The sequence below is a fragment of the Chanodichthys erythropterus genome, chromosome 10, assembly GCF_024489055.1.
Source record: "Chanodichthys erythropterus isolate Z2021 chromosome 10, ASM2448905v1, whole genome shotgun sequence".
Classification (NCBI taxonomy): domain Eukaryota; kingdom Metazoa; phylum Chordata; class Actinopteri; order Cypriniformes; family Xenocyprididae; genus Chanodichthys; species Chanodichthys erythropterus.
The window spans coordinates 58,309,778-58,326,342 of NC_090230.1; the positions used below are offsets into that span (position 1 = coordinate 58,309,778).

Consider the following 16,565-nt stretch of genomic DNA (forward strand, 5'->3'; position numbering starts at 1 on the left):
TTTGGAAAGCTGTGACTGCCGCTGTACGTCATAGAGTTCAGCGCATTGGGCAGTGCTGTGATCTCCACATTAGGTGATCATATTTGCACTATGCTCCTCATTTTATGTGATGACCTATTACACTTTATATATTTAGTCTTGTTATGACTACCAGCATTCCTGCAGATAAACACACTGCCCAGAGGGAGTTTATGTGTGTGGAGAGAGCTGTTATTATCCCATCATTTGTGTGGAAGATCTGAGCAAAGCTCATATGCTGCCATGTAATTACAATTTTGCCCTGAAAAAATACTCTACTCTAATGGAATCCCATCTGACTTCGTTTTTAGTGTGAAAGACCTTGTTTAGTGACAAATGTTCTGTTTCCTGTCTCGACACTAGTCCATTTAGGAGTTATGACATTACACATGTACAGCTCTATCTCACACACCTACTAATGCACTCATTTTGTTGCATTCTATAACTCTGCACAAACTCTAATTGCCTCATTGTCTATGTTGTACATGGTTAACTGAATTTTTGACAAACTTTTCAGAGACTGGAGTTGGAAAAAAATAGGCATTGAAGAACAAAACCTGCACGTCATCCATTGACAAAAGCATCATGAGCTAAGTTTTTCATAGAGAATGGTCTCCACGATCAACTTGGGCTCAAGATGCTTTTGGGAAATGCAGCCATGGTCTTTTTTTAAAAAATGTTACAAGTGAGTGATAATACTTCTGGTAATTGGCTAAACAGGCACCGTTATTTTCTCAATTGATTATCTTACAATGGCTAATTTTAGCCAATTAATCGAGCAATTAGCAGTCTTACAGTATATACTCTACTAAGGGCAAAAAATAGCACACAGAAATTTGATGGATGGATGGATGGATGGATGGATGGATGGATGGATGGATGGATGGATGGATGGATGGATGGAAATGAATCATACAAATGATAGATAAATTAATCATATGAATAAATATTATAGATATAGTACGTTATATAGATATAGTACTGTAAAAAATGTTTTTTTTTTTTTTTTAAAGTTGTAAAGAAGACATTAAAGAAATTATTGGAGTGTTCACATGGAAATACTATTTCAGTCTTTCTACTTGAAAATTTCACATTTAATTCAATGTGTTACTTGCCGGTTCTTTGTAATTGTTTGTGAAATTTAAGGGCAATTTCTGAGTGAAAATTGTTTCAAAGTAAATCCTGCACAAAATTAATATCTAATCTGTATCTATATCTATATCTACAGTTCTCAGCGTAAATGAGTACACCCCCTTTGAAAAGTAACATTTTAAACAATATCTCAATGAACACAAAAATCAATTTCCAAAATGTTGACAAGACTAAGTTTTATATAACATCTAATTAACTTATAACATGAAAGTAAGGATAATAATATAACTTGGAGAACAAAATTTTCAGTTTTACTCAAATTAGGGTGATGCAAAAATGAGTGCACCCCACTGAAAGTCTCTGGAGTAAAGCTACATTTTAGACTACAAATGTCTAATTTATCAAGAATTCAACCACAGGTGAGTCTAATTATTCATTACTAATTATTATTACTCAGGTGTCCAGCAGACAGTTGACTATAGAGGGTACGCATGTGACGTCACCGTCAACTGTTATGACTGCGGTTACACCCAATGAGTGGCAGCATTGGTTTTCAGCGTGAATGCCGCAAAAAACACACAAAACGCATCCAAAACGGGAAAGAGCTTTCCGATTAACTGTACAAATAACTTTGACACAAAATCTGAGGTATAATTTTACAGACTGCCAAAAGCTATAGAAAAAAAGCAAATGGATCACTGCAATTCACAGAAACAACTGGACTCCAGGCAGAGAAATGTGGATTTGCAGTTATCATTTTGTGTCAAAACATTGGATTGTGAGGTAAAATCATACCTTTTATATTGTATTGTTATATACTGTGTTGTCAACTCATCAATTAAATATTTACCATCTTATATTCTGCATAATGGGTGTTTTTAAATAAATCAATTCCTTCAATACATTGATTTCAAATTGTAATCCCCCGTTGAATTGATTTTAAAGATCTAATATTGCCTTTGTTAGAGTAGCTAGATAGTGTATATCTGGCAGGTTCTGCTCATATTTTCAGAATGTTGCTGGCCTTGAGGGGGAAAAACTGGATGGTTTGAACTGCAAACAAATGTTTGCTCTTACCATCTCTTTTGAAGTCTGTTTCCAATGGTCTTGCCAGCAATTGTTTACTGTGTGATGGTGGTCCTCAAGTTCTTGTATTAAAACAGATTTGATTGATTGTTTTCTATGTAAGAAACTGTTAGCACTTTTTAATTCAGTACCTGAATTTTTTGTGAATTTCTTGTTTGATTTGTTAAATGATGCTACCGAATGGATGGATTATTTGAGTTGCTGGATTATCTCTTTTTAGCACTCTCTGGGAACGAGTAAGACTTTTTGAGAGACCCCAATTTAATTTTGTTTGCCACTTTCTTTCTTTTTTCTTTCAAATATATTTTGTCTGTACATTTTATATGCAACCTGCAATCCTGACCACTCATGTTAAATAAATACTACACCAAAATCTCCCAGGTTGTTAACCACCATGTACATGATGGGACATAGTGTGTAATTTAAAAATAAATCTTAAGTGAAAAAAATTACAGCGTGACATTCTGCTTTTGGTACAGGGCCATTGGCAATTAGCTTTTTGGTTACAAGCTGAACAACTTCCAGTGGCCTCGCATGGTATAGGAAAGCTACACTGAAGATGTAGTAAAGTCAGTATGAAAACCTCACCACACAACCACAGCATTATAGAAAAAATTATCTATAGAATTTGGTTTAACTAACAAACAAACAGCCGGTAATTAAACAGTTTTTCTTAGTACAAAGATTGTGGATTATGTCATGGCATTATGGTAATACTGAATTAAATGAAGTTGCTTTTAAAATCGGTGTCTATTTCAAATGTTTTAAGGTTTTAGATACAGTAGCTACAGTATACTGATTCTGCAACCCTACATGGAACAAGTGGTTTGGAGAATAAATGGATAGTCAGGAACTGCAGGGCTTGGTTTGATGTTGTCACATGATATTGTAGGATTGGACGTCATGTTGAGCTTTGGTGAATTGATGGGTGATTGTTGCCTTTTAGTTGCCAATTTGGAACAATGCTGGCTTTGATCTAAGTCTCAGATGTCCTTTAACACTATTGGAAGAAGTGAATCTCGAACTAATGAGCCACTGCTGACCTCACTAACCATATCAACCAGCTGTTAAGTAAATGGATATAAGGAAACTTGTTTTGGGCTTTTTCCTTCTTTAAATGAGTAGTAGGTAAGAAAACAAATGGCTCAGGAATGTCGTAACGATCCTTTCACCAGGTCATTGCTTATGTGGCCTCTGCTTGTCAGGAACCACCAGGAGCTGTTTTTCATGCTTGGCACCTCATGCTAAGTACATCTGCAGATGTGCTGGTAAACCAGGTCTGGAAGTGAATTGTCTTGGTGTCTTTTTGCAGACCAGAACTGACGATTGAGTGATTGAACTCAATAAGGCCAGGAATGTGCCCAGTCAGACAACCCAAAAGGTACAGAATCCTCCTTTTACAAGCTGCACAGTTTCTCATACATGGTCAGGCCCCAAACAAAACATCTAATTTGTGGAAGAGAATGCAATGTTCTTCTCAATTTGTTACAATTTAACTAAGTGGGTTCTTAGCAGTTTTGTTGTACCCAATGAGTTCAGCTTCTCCAAAGTTTCTCCCCTTTATCCCACTCCTTGATTTTATGAATCTGGCAACCAGTTCCTGTTTAAACGGTTCTCCAGAGGACAAGATGGAGTGTTAACAAGCTTCTACATTCTCAGTCTGGCTGAGGGTGTGCTGCCCCCATCCTGGAGCCGGACTCTCCCACGGGGGCGACTCGGTGTACTGCAGCCATCGTGCTGTTTGCCATCACCTCTTTATGAGCACCCAGAGCGGCCTGCTTGCCGACAGTTGCCAGGCGAGTAACTCGCTCAAAAAGGAGAATCCGCTGTGAAAGGTGGTGATTCAGAGGGTTGAGTGCTCGCAGGCACCCGAGCCAAAATAATTAGATCAGCGTCTTTTCCCAGGTCTCGACACTGGCCCTTTTGTTGGCCCCCCTCCAGTGTGGTGGCAGCCTACTGATTACTGCTTTGGGCTGCCTAGACGAAGGTTGCAGGTTCAGTCCTCAAGTAGAGGTGTCTTGGTAACTGATAAGATACGGTGACCGTAGACATTACAAGAAATTACAAAAGAAAATACAAAAACTTAAATAATAAATAAAAACTTCTCAGCTCCTGTCAAGCCATTTTTGATTTTGTTGTGTGAGATTTCTTTCATTTCAGCACATATTTCTGAACTTGTTTTGGTGTATAGAAGTAATTCTATATAACCTTTTTCAGTTTGCTCAACAAACTGATACTTATATTAGATAAACTAAGAAAGTTCTACAGCATTATTATGAAATATAAATGCTTGTATTAACTTAAAAATCTGATTGAACATGGATCCAGGATTGGGGCCTCCAGGTACAGGGTTGAGAAACACTATAACGCATTATACTTTTCTATTTAGTAGCATGATTGTTGTAGTGTTGTTGTAGTATGTGTACAACAAATGATTATGATGATTGAGTCAAAACCAGTTATAGAGAAGTTGTGAACAAGCCTAAGCCCAAATTATCAACTTGGTCTTTATTTGTCAGTGTAATCTAAATTACCTTGCTTTCCAGACAAATAACATGTGCTTATTCATATATTCATCTCACAAGTCCTTGCCAAAGTCAGCCTAATTATTCCCTTTGTTGTGCCTTAGGCTTTTCCAAGACCAAGAATCCTTTTGCACATTATTTGAGAGTGGAAACACCTGTTCAGTGCTCTGAGGTGTTAAACTACCTGTATTTTTATTCTTATTTTTAATTAAACAACTGTAATTGTGGTTCAGCAGAAATGGAAACAAGCCTTTCTTTCTGAATAATATGCTGTCCTCAGAATTTTACTGCACAGATCTGCTTAATTATTTGTATTGATTCAGTATTGGTGTCCACATCAACTGACACTAACATTCTGTTTATTGTAAGTGTGTGGTGCAATTTTTTTGGTCTGTTGTTTTAAATGCTCAAGCATGTGAAGTTGATCCTGGTTGGGTGTAAATGTTTTTATCATTCAACAGCTGGAAAAATGTCATTCTAATGGTGAGACCAAAGATCTCATTCCTCTGTCTCTTTATAGTGATCGTCCTTTAGAGTTTCTCATTTATGGAAATGTGACCATCTAGTTAAATTTTGCTTTTTGAAAGTGTCACTAAATTAAAAATTTGAATTGCGTTTGATTAGTGCAGGAGCATTCTGAATTTCAATGTTGAGCAGAAAAGTATGCTATAAGGATAATGCTGGTTTTCTGAAACCTTTCCAGTTCTGCTGTGCTTTTTGTGCTGCCGATTCCATTAATAATCCACTAATGGATTCTTGTAAAATGTGTACATTCTAAAAGCGTCCTTTTCTGTTATGTGACTCATGCCTTTGGATTGTGCAATAGTTTCAGGCATTGGAATGTTTAAAATATTTTATAGGCAAATTTAAAAAAAAAAAAAATGTAACCTTAGTGTCAGTTCTTCCCTAGCCATTACCAGTTCTGAAAGACACCATCTGTGTGTTATGGCATATAATTATTTAAGATGGCATAAAATAGACAGAATTTAAAGTCTTAAAGATCAATGTTTGATCAGAAGAATCATCAACTTCATCAGGATCCGCCTAATCTTTGCAGTTCTTTGTTTTAGCAAAGATTAATGTTAAATAGTATATTTTGTATATATTTTGCATAAATAGTTGGATGATGTGTCTTTTGGACCTTTACACATGCCCAAACCCCCAATCTGATTCCTTTATACAATCTATATCTGTATATACAGTGATGCATTGTGGTAGTGCTGTAAATAAAGAAACAGGATGGGATCATTTTCATTTAATGTATTGCAGTACGTTTGGGGTGAAATATGACCCATCTAATGTCTTCCATGTGGTGCGTTTGTTAGGACTATGTGGATGAGTCCTAATCACTCACTAATGGTTCAGCTGGCAGTGCATTATGGAATACTACTCGAATACAGCACTACTAGACCAGCTGTTTATAGCATGTCAAATGTGGTTTTCAACATGCACATTCCCAGCTTTGTTTTATTTGAGGATAATTTGCCTATTATGAAAAAAATAAAAACAATTTACTTTATTGGAACAGATGAAACGGGGAAATAATTGAGGGTGCATTGCAACATCATATTAACCGAGCATAAATTATGCCCCATGTTTCTCATATGTAATGGTTCTCACATTGTTTTCAGTCTCAGAAGGAAGTCATTCCACACTGTTAAACAAGGATGTAATTTGCCCTTAACCACATACGGTGAGCTTGTTAAACACCGGCCCAGTTAAAGATCCACTCCACTAATGTTGTCTGTGTGATTAACTTAATGTAGGGTATTTATGTAACATCTCAGAAACCACTCCATCAGCAGTAATGTGATCTTCAGAGTGTTTTATAATAAATATGATGTTCTTTTTGGAACAGATGAAGAATGAACTAAATGCTGTTTTAGGTGAAACATGCAGGCTTAAAGCCTAAAGTTGCTTTTGCTTGCAGTGTAATGGTAATTGTAATGGTAATTTTCCGCTTAGAGACCCTGACTCTAAGTCTGATATTTTCTTTTTTTTTCTCGTTTGTGCAAAATATCCAATCCAAGATGAAAAGAAATCTTTCAACAATATATAATTTAAAAATGAACATGCCAACTTCTTGTAAATATGTATGTCTTTGTATTTATATTGGCATACTGACAAATGTTTTTTTTTTTTTTTTTTTTTGTCAAGTTGTATTACACTATTTAGATATTTGATTTTATATGCCTCACAAAAATACTTTTTGTTATTGACTATGTAGAAAAAGTATATTCAAGTCTGTATGAATTGCATGTTGTTGTTGTTGTTGTTGTTGTTGTTGTGAATTTGTATTGTGTAAACTCTAGAGCTACAAGTTAAAGTTTCATCATTTTATTATACTAAAGAAACGGGCAGAATATTTGTCCTCATAATTTGAGAGCACATTTTCCTTGTTATTCCTTGGTTATTTTAGCACAGGACTTTACTAATACTGCACTAACAGTCTCCTCTCTGTTTTGCAGCGGCTGACATGAACCTGTCGGAGTCTGGAGAGATTGAGGCTCTAGCTGAGGCCCAAAGCGGAGGACTGCCAACAGCTGAAGGTAAAATAACACAAGGCCCCATTAAACTCAGTCCAGAAAGCCTCATCCTGAGATTAAAACAACCAGTGTCCAGGTCACATTAAGACTGTGTATTTATATTACCTTTTAATTAACATTTTATATAATTATTATGCAGTTTAATTTACATTTGACGTTATCATGTTCTCACAAACCCCCAATCTGGGAAATTCAAATTAAAAGTTCACCCCAAAATGCAAATTCTGTCATTTATTTACTGATGCTCTATATCTTTATTATAGTAGTGTCATGATAGTTGGCTCCACCCACAATGAAATCTTATTGGACAAAAAACCCTCTCACAAAGCTGTGTATTAAACATCTAATATGTTCTGATTGGCTTTTAAGACCCTTTCAGAGCAAGAATGATATATATTAGTGTCCACATTAATGAATATAACTAGGGCTGTCAAACGATTAATCCCGATTAATCGCATACAAAATAAAAGTTTGAATAATATATGTGTGAGTAATGTGTGTAATTAATATGTATATATAAGTACACACAAATTATATTCAAGAGAAATATGTTATGTACAAAAAAATGATTTATATATAATATAAATTATATAAAAATATAAATAAATAAATATACTTGTATATATTTCTCAAATATATACATGGATGGGTTTGTATTTATATATACATAATAATTACACACAGTATACCCACATATAAAACTCAAACTTTTATTTTGTATGCGATTAATCGTGATTAATCGCTTGACAGCCCTAAATATAACATTTGGTTAATTACATGCATGCCTGAAGCTTTAAATGCTCAAACTCTTTAACCCCGAAATGTGCCAACCAACCATCCATCCATCCATCCATCCCAACTCTTAACGAGTGCTGAGTCATCCCTATAAAGCGGAGCATATGTTAGAGAGTTAGACCAGTAACCTGAAGGTTGTGGGTTCGAGTCTCTGTACCGGCAGGAAATGCAGGTCCGGGTGAGTGAATGAACAAGCTCTCTCTTCCACACTCATTATCCACAAGTGAGGTGCCCTTGAGCAAGGCACCAAACCCCCAAACGCTCCCCGGGCGCCGTAGCAAAAATGGCTGCCCACTGCTCTGGGTGTGTGTTCAATACTCACTGCTGTCTGTGTGCGCACTTGGATGGGTGAAATGCAGAGCACAAATTCCGAGTATGAGACATCATACTTGGCTACACGTCATGTCACTTTCACTTTTTAATCCAACCAAACCTGCCAAATGTCGCTGCATCCCAATGGACATACTATCTAGTATGTCCATAACTACATAGTATGTTAGAATAAGTGTGTCCCAAAGCATACTATGTTGAACAGAGTATGCCAAAAGTCCCCGGATGATCTACTATTTCTGGTAGAAGTGTGGATCCGTGCACACTATAAAGACCCATTGCGCTTTGGAGGAGGATTTGGTTCAGAACTACAAACACAAATAAAAAAGTACTAAACTACAAACATGGCAGATATACGCTACCGACGGTTAATTAGAGAGGTTTAGATAAAGGGGTTTGAGTGACTAATAATCAACATTTAACCTTGTAAAAATATTTAATGTTATCAGTGTTATATTTCATCTACAACAAAGTGAACTTTTATGAAGATCCGTATGGCCATTAACTTTTAAATGCATCATTATGCAAAAATATGAGAGTTCTCCACATGAAAGACCAATGACTGGCAGATCAATATGCAGCTACTTTTCTCACCAGTATGGTAGGAAATGAAATGAAATGTAATGTGGAGGATGTTAACTGTGACAAGATGATTGACAGGTCAGTTTATGGTGACAGGATGCACGTAACTATGAGACAGAGCGTCTGTTAAAGATACAATTTTATGATGTAATCGTATGTCCCAAAGCTTGTCTACTCTTCTGCTACACACTCAAAAGTATGCACTTTTTTTCTTCACAAAAAAAGTACATACTTTTAGGGCGTAGTGTAAGTAGGCTAATTGGGACACAGCATGAGAGTGATTCTAATGACATCATTCCTCTGGGATGTTATTGTTAAAGCTGTGGTGTGGACTCTAGAATGGTTATTAAGCCTTAGCCTTTATTTTGTTATTTTAATCTTGAATGCTGAACCAAAAATCTTTCTCTCTGCTGAAGCTCTGATTCTCATTCTTCGTTACACTTATTCAAACTGAGGTGCCATGTCCGGTTACGATTCATGTCAGAACCAGTGTGGTTTACATGACATTAATAATTGAAATCAATGAAAAACAATTCCTGTATAACTGCATGATGGGTGTTCACGATAAAGTTTGGATCATGAAATGTGGCCTGCTGTGTCGAGCAGGAGTGCGTCTGCGTTTCTGCTTTCAGTGTGCATAAATCAGTGGGTTTCAGGAAAACCCAGCACTTTGCTCTGGCAGGCCTGTTTAATAGCAGCTCAGCAAAGGAGTGATGCAGAGACTATTTGTGTTGGCCATGGGACCAAGGGGTCTGGGGACGAGAGGAGGCAGTAATAGTTTTCAGGAGAGTGAATGAATGTATGAAGGGCAGCGTTTCTAAACCATGCATTACCAATATGAACTCGAAGCAAGATCAAAATTCACAGTGGCTGCAAAGCATGTTAGTAAAGTTAAATTCCTATATCTAACAAAGATGTCCCCATATTTTATAACCAGTTGTGACTGTCAACAGTGTTCTTCAACAAGACATTTTGTTAGTTTTTCTGGTTTCTATTTTAGTAGTTTTTAAATGTCCCAAAAACTCAAAATCTGTATCAATACCCAGCCTTACTTGAACTGTTTAATGATTCAATAATAATCACCACTCAAAACAAAACTTTATACACAATTTTATACACATTGTACTCATTTAATTGGCACATCATTGAATGGCATGGGTTTAATAAACCCATACATAAAAAATAACCAGTTACGTCACAAATGTTAAATATATTTATTACAATAAAACAAATCGGCAACATCTGAAATGTTCCCATACATCACTTTGACTGACTTTGTTTACACTTAATTGTATTGAATGTGCACTTGCAGCGATATACAGTGGCATGAAAAAGTATGTGAACCTCTTGCAGAATCTGTGAAAATGAGAATTATTTTAATAAAATAAGTGGGATAATAAAAAAATGCATGTTATTTTTTGTTTAGTACGGTCCTGAGTAAGATATTTTACATAAAAGATGTTTGCATTTAGTTCACAAAACAAAACAATAACTGAATTTATTAAAATAACCCCATTCATAAGTATGTGAACCATTGTTTCTCAATACTGTTTTTTTTTTTTTTGTTTTTTTTTTTGTTTTTTTGTGATGGTTGTTCATGAGTCTCTTGTTTGTCCTGAGCAGTTAAACTGGGCTCTGTTCTTCAGAAAATTCCTCCCAGTTCCTGCAGATTCATCAGTTTGCAAACATTTTTGCATATTTGAACCCTTTCCAGCAGTGGCTGTAGGATTTTGAGATCTGTGTTTTCATACTGAGGACAACTGAGAGATTCATATATATATATATATATACATACACACACACAGTGATATCGCTACATTTTTACTGTATTTACAGATATTATTAATATAAAGGCCACTTAGTACTAAAAAAGCACATTTTCATGACTTTCTTAACACACTTTGTAAAAGTGTGCTTAGTAATAATGTGAAATTAAATAAAGTCAAATGACATAAAGTACATTTTTAAATCCTTGCTTGTTTTAATCTTTTGCAATTGAGGCCTGGTTTTACAGACATGGCTTATTAAGCCAGGATTAGGCCTTAGTTCAATTAGGACATTTAAGTAGCTTTTGTAAATATGAAGAAAAAAAAAGATTGGTGTGCATCTTGAAACAAAACAATGGCACTGACATATTTTAAGATATGTTAGTGCAGGTTACTTTCAGTTAAAACAGCTCAAACATGCACTTTAAGTCTGGGACTAGGTCTTGTCGGTAAAAACATTCCAAAACTTTGTTCAAACTTAAGTGTTCTTTTAAAATATATTATTTCCGTAATATTTTTGAAAGTATGCTAAAGTGTACTACTTTTTCACATGGGTCGCTGACTTCAGGACTGCATATTACTCCTATTACTCGTATTACTCGATATTACTGCATCTCGTTTTAATGACATGTTTGGTATGTTTGATCAGTAATAACTTGGCAACTTCTGCTAGAAATAATGTTTATTGAAGTTATATTTATGCAGCCACTGAAAACAACTATAGACAAAAAATATATCTTTATAATAGTCATTGTGATGCATTGAAAATTCTTTCTTGAAATCCTTTTTGTTCATCTTAAAGCTGTCCGTAAGTCCGTAAGTGTTCTCAAATTGTTAATATTACCATTGCGTGACTACGTTAGTGTGTAATATTAGCGTTATCCAATTAGCATTATCCTCCCAGTGAACCATTAAAATGTTTAACCTGTCCAGCAGAAAAAAATCAATCTCTGCATCCATTTTAAACCTGTTCAAAACACAGACTTCATGCCATCTATCAAAAGCACTGCCAATATTCACAATATTTCACACGGTCACATTCCCTTTTTTGCTGTAGCCAATCCGCAGTCTGAAGTCTTTTGCTTTTTACTACTGGTTGATTCACCAGTTGTCAAAGATGGCCGTACAATCCGCCATCAAAATGACGTTTAATTATTCCAGCTACTGTTTAAAGAACCTACAAATGACCACCAGCTGCAGCATCCAGGGCTCTTTCTTTATGTATACAGATGTGACGTAATGATGCAAAAGCAAACTCGCATTTCCCGCGGAAACCTACCAGTACCACTCAAATAAAATAAAAAAAAAAAATAGATAAAAAAACATTATTACAAGCTTACTGTTGTGAATTAAGGTAAGGTAAGGAGATGGTTTTGAACACTGGCTGGTTATGCACTTACTCAATAATTTATTGCAGTTTTAAAATATTGAAAATTTAGCATTTTGTGTTGCGTTTGAAGGGCAGAGGTTGGTTACATGGAGGGTTATAGTGGCTTGTCAGCACTGCTTGTGTTGTTTATCGTTCCAATCATGGCCGGCCACAAATAGTCAAACCCACTTAAACTCGCCTGCTAGCTGCACTTGCCAAACCTGGGCTACAGAGAGAGATATCTGGAGACTTTTTTTTCTTTTTGCATAAGCAACTGCATGACGGTCCGTTCCAAATATATTTTATAGTTATATTATTATTATTATTATTATTTTTATTTTTATTGTAAATATTATTAAGGCAGTAATGTTGGCTTCTCTAATTTGGCCTTATTGTTTTACTTCAACTTACCCTTTCCCTAAAGTGAATGCTTTATTTTGTACTATTCACAGCATGTTGTAACCCTGCTTGATTGTATGTACGATTTGACGTCTTCACAGTAGGTGCAGACTTTGTACTTTGTTTTGGTGTGCTTTTTGTGATTCATTTGCACTGGCACACATGCATGAGAAATAATGGACTTGTGTAATATTATTTCCATATTCTGCATGTTGTAACATGCTGACCTTACCTGAATGTAAATCTACACTGTAAAGCCACAGACGGTCTTGCAGCAGCGGTTCTTTGAAGAGTGCTGTGCTTCACTGATACGGAACACACTCATGTACAGTAGTAGACACTCTCATTGTCATGTCTTCAGAACGTCATCCGAGCATGATAACAACACCCTCGCTCATGTTTCCACACCGATTATAGATAGCAGAGTGCCTGTAACAACTTGCCTTTACCACAGTGAGGGTGTCTCACTCATTCTCAGACTGCTTGTGTTTTCACAGCTTCTGCTCGCTTTCTCAGTTTGGGTGTGCAACACAAATGGGCCTTTCATGCCTCAGTTTCTTTACAAATTTTCTGTGATGTGATGCAGATCTTGTCAACGCTGCCTTGTTTTGACGGGGGTTTTTTTGTTGTTGTTTTTGTGCTTTTTTGGCTTATCCCTGTCGTCTTTTTTGACTGTTGAATTATCTGCTTCTCAGGATCATTATGGTTTCATGTTGTTCCTAACTGAATGGTGTGTTTTCAGGGTTGCTTTAAGCCCAAAGTATACTTTGGTTTATACAAAAAAACAAAACAAAAAAAAATCTATTCAATAGAATATAATTACTGGAGAAGGCAGCAACAATAGGTGCCTGCATTCACGAGCGGTGAGCGCTTCTGTGGGGATGAAGAAATACGCACAAGTCTAGTTTAAAAGAGTACACTTTTTTCTTTTTTTTTATCGGCCATAACTTAAGGAGAGAAATGGCACAGACACTAGACGAAGATGAAGTTTTGTATGTGTCTGCGAATGTGTCTGCACACTATAAAACGGAGTATACACTAAAAGGCTACATGTTTGGATGTACGCATTCACTAAGTGTTTGCCTAAAAACCATATACTTGCTCTTGTAATCATTCATGCATAGGCTGGACAACTTGGCAACTGCGTGTCAACCCATTTAAGGCTACATACCACCCTTATGATGGCTGTGGGTTGTAGAGATATGATCTCAGATCAGGTTCAAGAGCGCAGCACATTTCATGTCTGCTTGATAAGGCTGAGGTCTGGCTCTTGCGCACACGGCTGTTTATTTGAGATCCGTCTGGCTCTGTACATGCTATGAGCTCACACTTTTCAGGCTGAGGTTACCCAGGCCTGTTGCCTCTTCTCTTTGCACTCTTGCTGACACTTTCTCTGTTTTCCCATCATGCAGTCCTGTTGCATTTCTCACTTCTACACCATCGAGTCATCTCTCATGTCTTTGTGAAGAGTGGAGGCCTCTGACTCAATGGCACACTGGGGCCAGCGCTGTTAAAACTATTTAAAGCTACCTACATCCCTCTATGCACACAATGTCAAAATAATTGTTATTGACAATTTGCAATATACCGTTGACGATAACCATAATATTAAAAAGATTACATATTGATGTCATGTTAAAATTATACAATAATATTGTAAATATTGGTTGACACTCCAACATAGTAGGTGGCGCTAGGGCTGGGCGATATATCGCATGCGATTGTCACGCGCATTTCGTCAGTAAAGCCGGTTCCCTGATTACCGCTAAATCGCCATCTCCTGCTTTCAAATGGAGCGGCATTTAATAGACAGAGCCGTAGATCACTGACAAGCTACGCAATATCGCGCTCATTATCGCAGATGAATCGCCTTCGATAATGAACGATGGTTGCCACCCGTCATAAAACAAAAAAGACAGTGTGTAGCTGCTGCTGTCGTACAAAATCATGTCGGAGGAGAAAGGCGAAAGCATAAGTGTGGGAGTGTTAGATTACCCAGTCCAAAGCACCAGGAAGTGCTGATCAACAGGAAGTTCTGCTTTTTGTAAAGTAATGGTTACAAACTCTCGCTCCCCTTCCCTGCACTCATAATTTGAGCGATTTACTTTCTTTGTTGTGAAAACACAAAATAAACGAGAGAAATTAATTTGACTATGTTTTTTTCCAAACTTAATATTTCGATTAATATCATAATTGTGAACTGTTTTAGCCAAGGTATTCAAAATATGAAATTGTAAAATCAAACTTTGAAATAAAGTTCAGGTGTTTTATTAACTTCTGACCAAAACACAGCTTCCATGCACATTTGGAACCCAAAATGAGTAACCTTTTCAGGGTTTGTTTGCTACATTGCTAAGGTCTACAAATCATAGGTTCGCCAAAACAAACAAAACATCTCCTGAGACGCTTCTTTCATCCGCATTTGTCAGGATGGGACCACTCCATGGAAGATGTTTGTTTTGAGTTGAAGCTGAAGTTGCTTAATCCAGATGTGCTTTCCCAGAGTTGAGTAGTTCATTTAAAATTCTGCCATCTAATGTAGGGGTCAGCGCTGCGACAGTCTGACCTTAGCCAGTCCACTCGTTTATCTTTTCCATTTAAAAATGAGACAGAAACTTCAACTAAAACAAACTCAAAAATGCTTACAAACTAGTGATGTAACAATTGAAATTCTTGGAACCAAAAATCTTGGACCAGCTTCAATGTGGCTTATGCAAACAAAATTTTGAATCTGTTAATAAAGTAATATCACATGAGCCAGTGTTTTAGGACAGTTCATAGAACATGTAATTAAATGGAAGAAGTATTTAAATAAGAAAAAGATGAGGAGTGTTAAAAAGAACCTCTTTTATGTGGAACCTCTTTCCACAGATTCAGAATCTGCCAACCTATTTTAAAAGACCTATTTTAAAATAGTGGTTTCTGAGGAATTGGACTAAAAAGAAGATGGCACAATTGTGTGTGATTTGCATTTACACAACATTTCAATACATATGTTAATATTGAGTAACTCACATTTTAAAAACAATACTCTTTTTACAGACTGTGATGTAAGACATGAATAGTCTGTGATATATATATTACATGTCATGAGATCTCGCAAGATTAAATTGTGACAAGATTTCTCGAGGCAAAAAGTCTTGTAAAAGTGTGAGGGTGAAATTCAGAAAGAAGATGCCACCGCTACATTTACATTACGCCTCCACTGTCGTTTTGCTTTTTATAGAAATAAAAAAAACATTTAATTCAGTTGGATAACGGTCGCTGCCGCTTCCTATTCAGAGTATGCACGGTCGCGAAAGTGAAAGTAAACGCGAGCGTGTGTTCAAATGCGATGTCAATACCCCACATTTGAAAGCGGCTCCCTGATGCATGCAAATATCTTCCAATATGAAAGCTATCTTAGGCTGGGCTGTGTAGTTGTAAGCATCTCTCAGCTCTGCATCATGCTTAAAGAAAAATTTGGTCTGTATTTGCACTAAATACAGTAGCAAAGATATTGCTCATTGTTGATGTTGGTTAATACATTAATTTTAATAAATGAGACCTTATTCTCATTTATTTCTATGATCAGTTTGTGGAAAGGAGTTCAGTTAGGAGGTCAAAAGTTGTAGAAGCTCATAAATCATGTACAGTAAGGTCTGAAGAGACTCGTATGAAATACAGGAGAGAAGCCAGTTTGCAGCAAAACGTTTTACAGTGCTTGAGTATTGTTGTCTTTTACTGCATATGATAATTCACGCTCAGAAAGTAGAACTGAAATTACATTAATTACAAGATTAGTTAAAACATTTCAAATACACCTGCAGATTATTTTTCTAATCATGTATTTCATCTTTGAGGATTTCTTAAAAATGGTGTGTAAAAGTCTCGTCTCGTTCTCGTGAACTCAATCTTGTGTCTCGTCTTCTGAGCTACCTATAAAATATATATATATATATATATATATATATATATATATATATATATATATATATATATATATATATATATATATATATATATATATATATATATATATATATATATAATATAGGGAATGATTGTAAATGTTAAA

The 16,565-nt window shown here is 36.0% G+C and overlaps 1 protein-coding gene across 2 annotated transcripts in view; it reads left to right on the forward strand.

Moving 5' to 3' along the window:
• The window catches only part of ror2 (receptor tyrosine kinase-like orphan receptor 2), an 88,912-nt gene that overhangs the window by 53,515 nt on the left and 18,832 nt on the right, over positions 1-16,565 (forward strand). For both annotated transcript variants that reach the window (XM_067398375.1, XM_067398374.1), the window contains exon 2: positions 7,190-7,270. In XM_067398375.1, the coding sequence (XP_067254476.1) occupies positions 7,190-7,270 (81 nt within the window). The remainder of the gene's footprint in view (positions 1-7,189; positions 7,271-16,565) is intronic.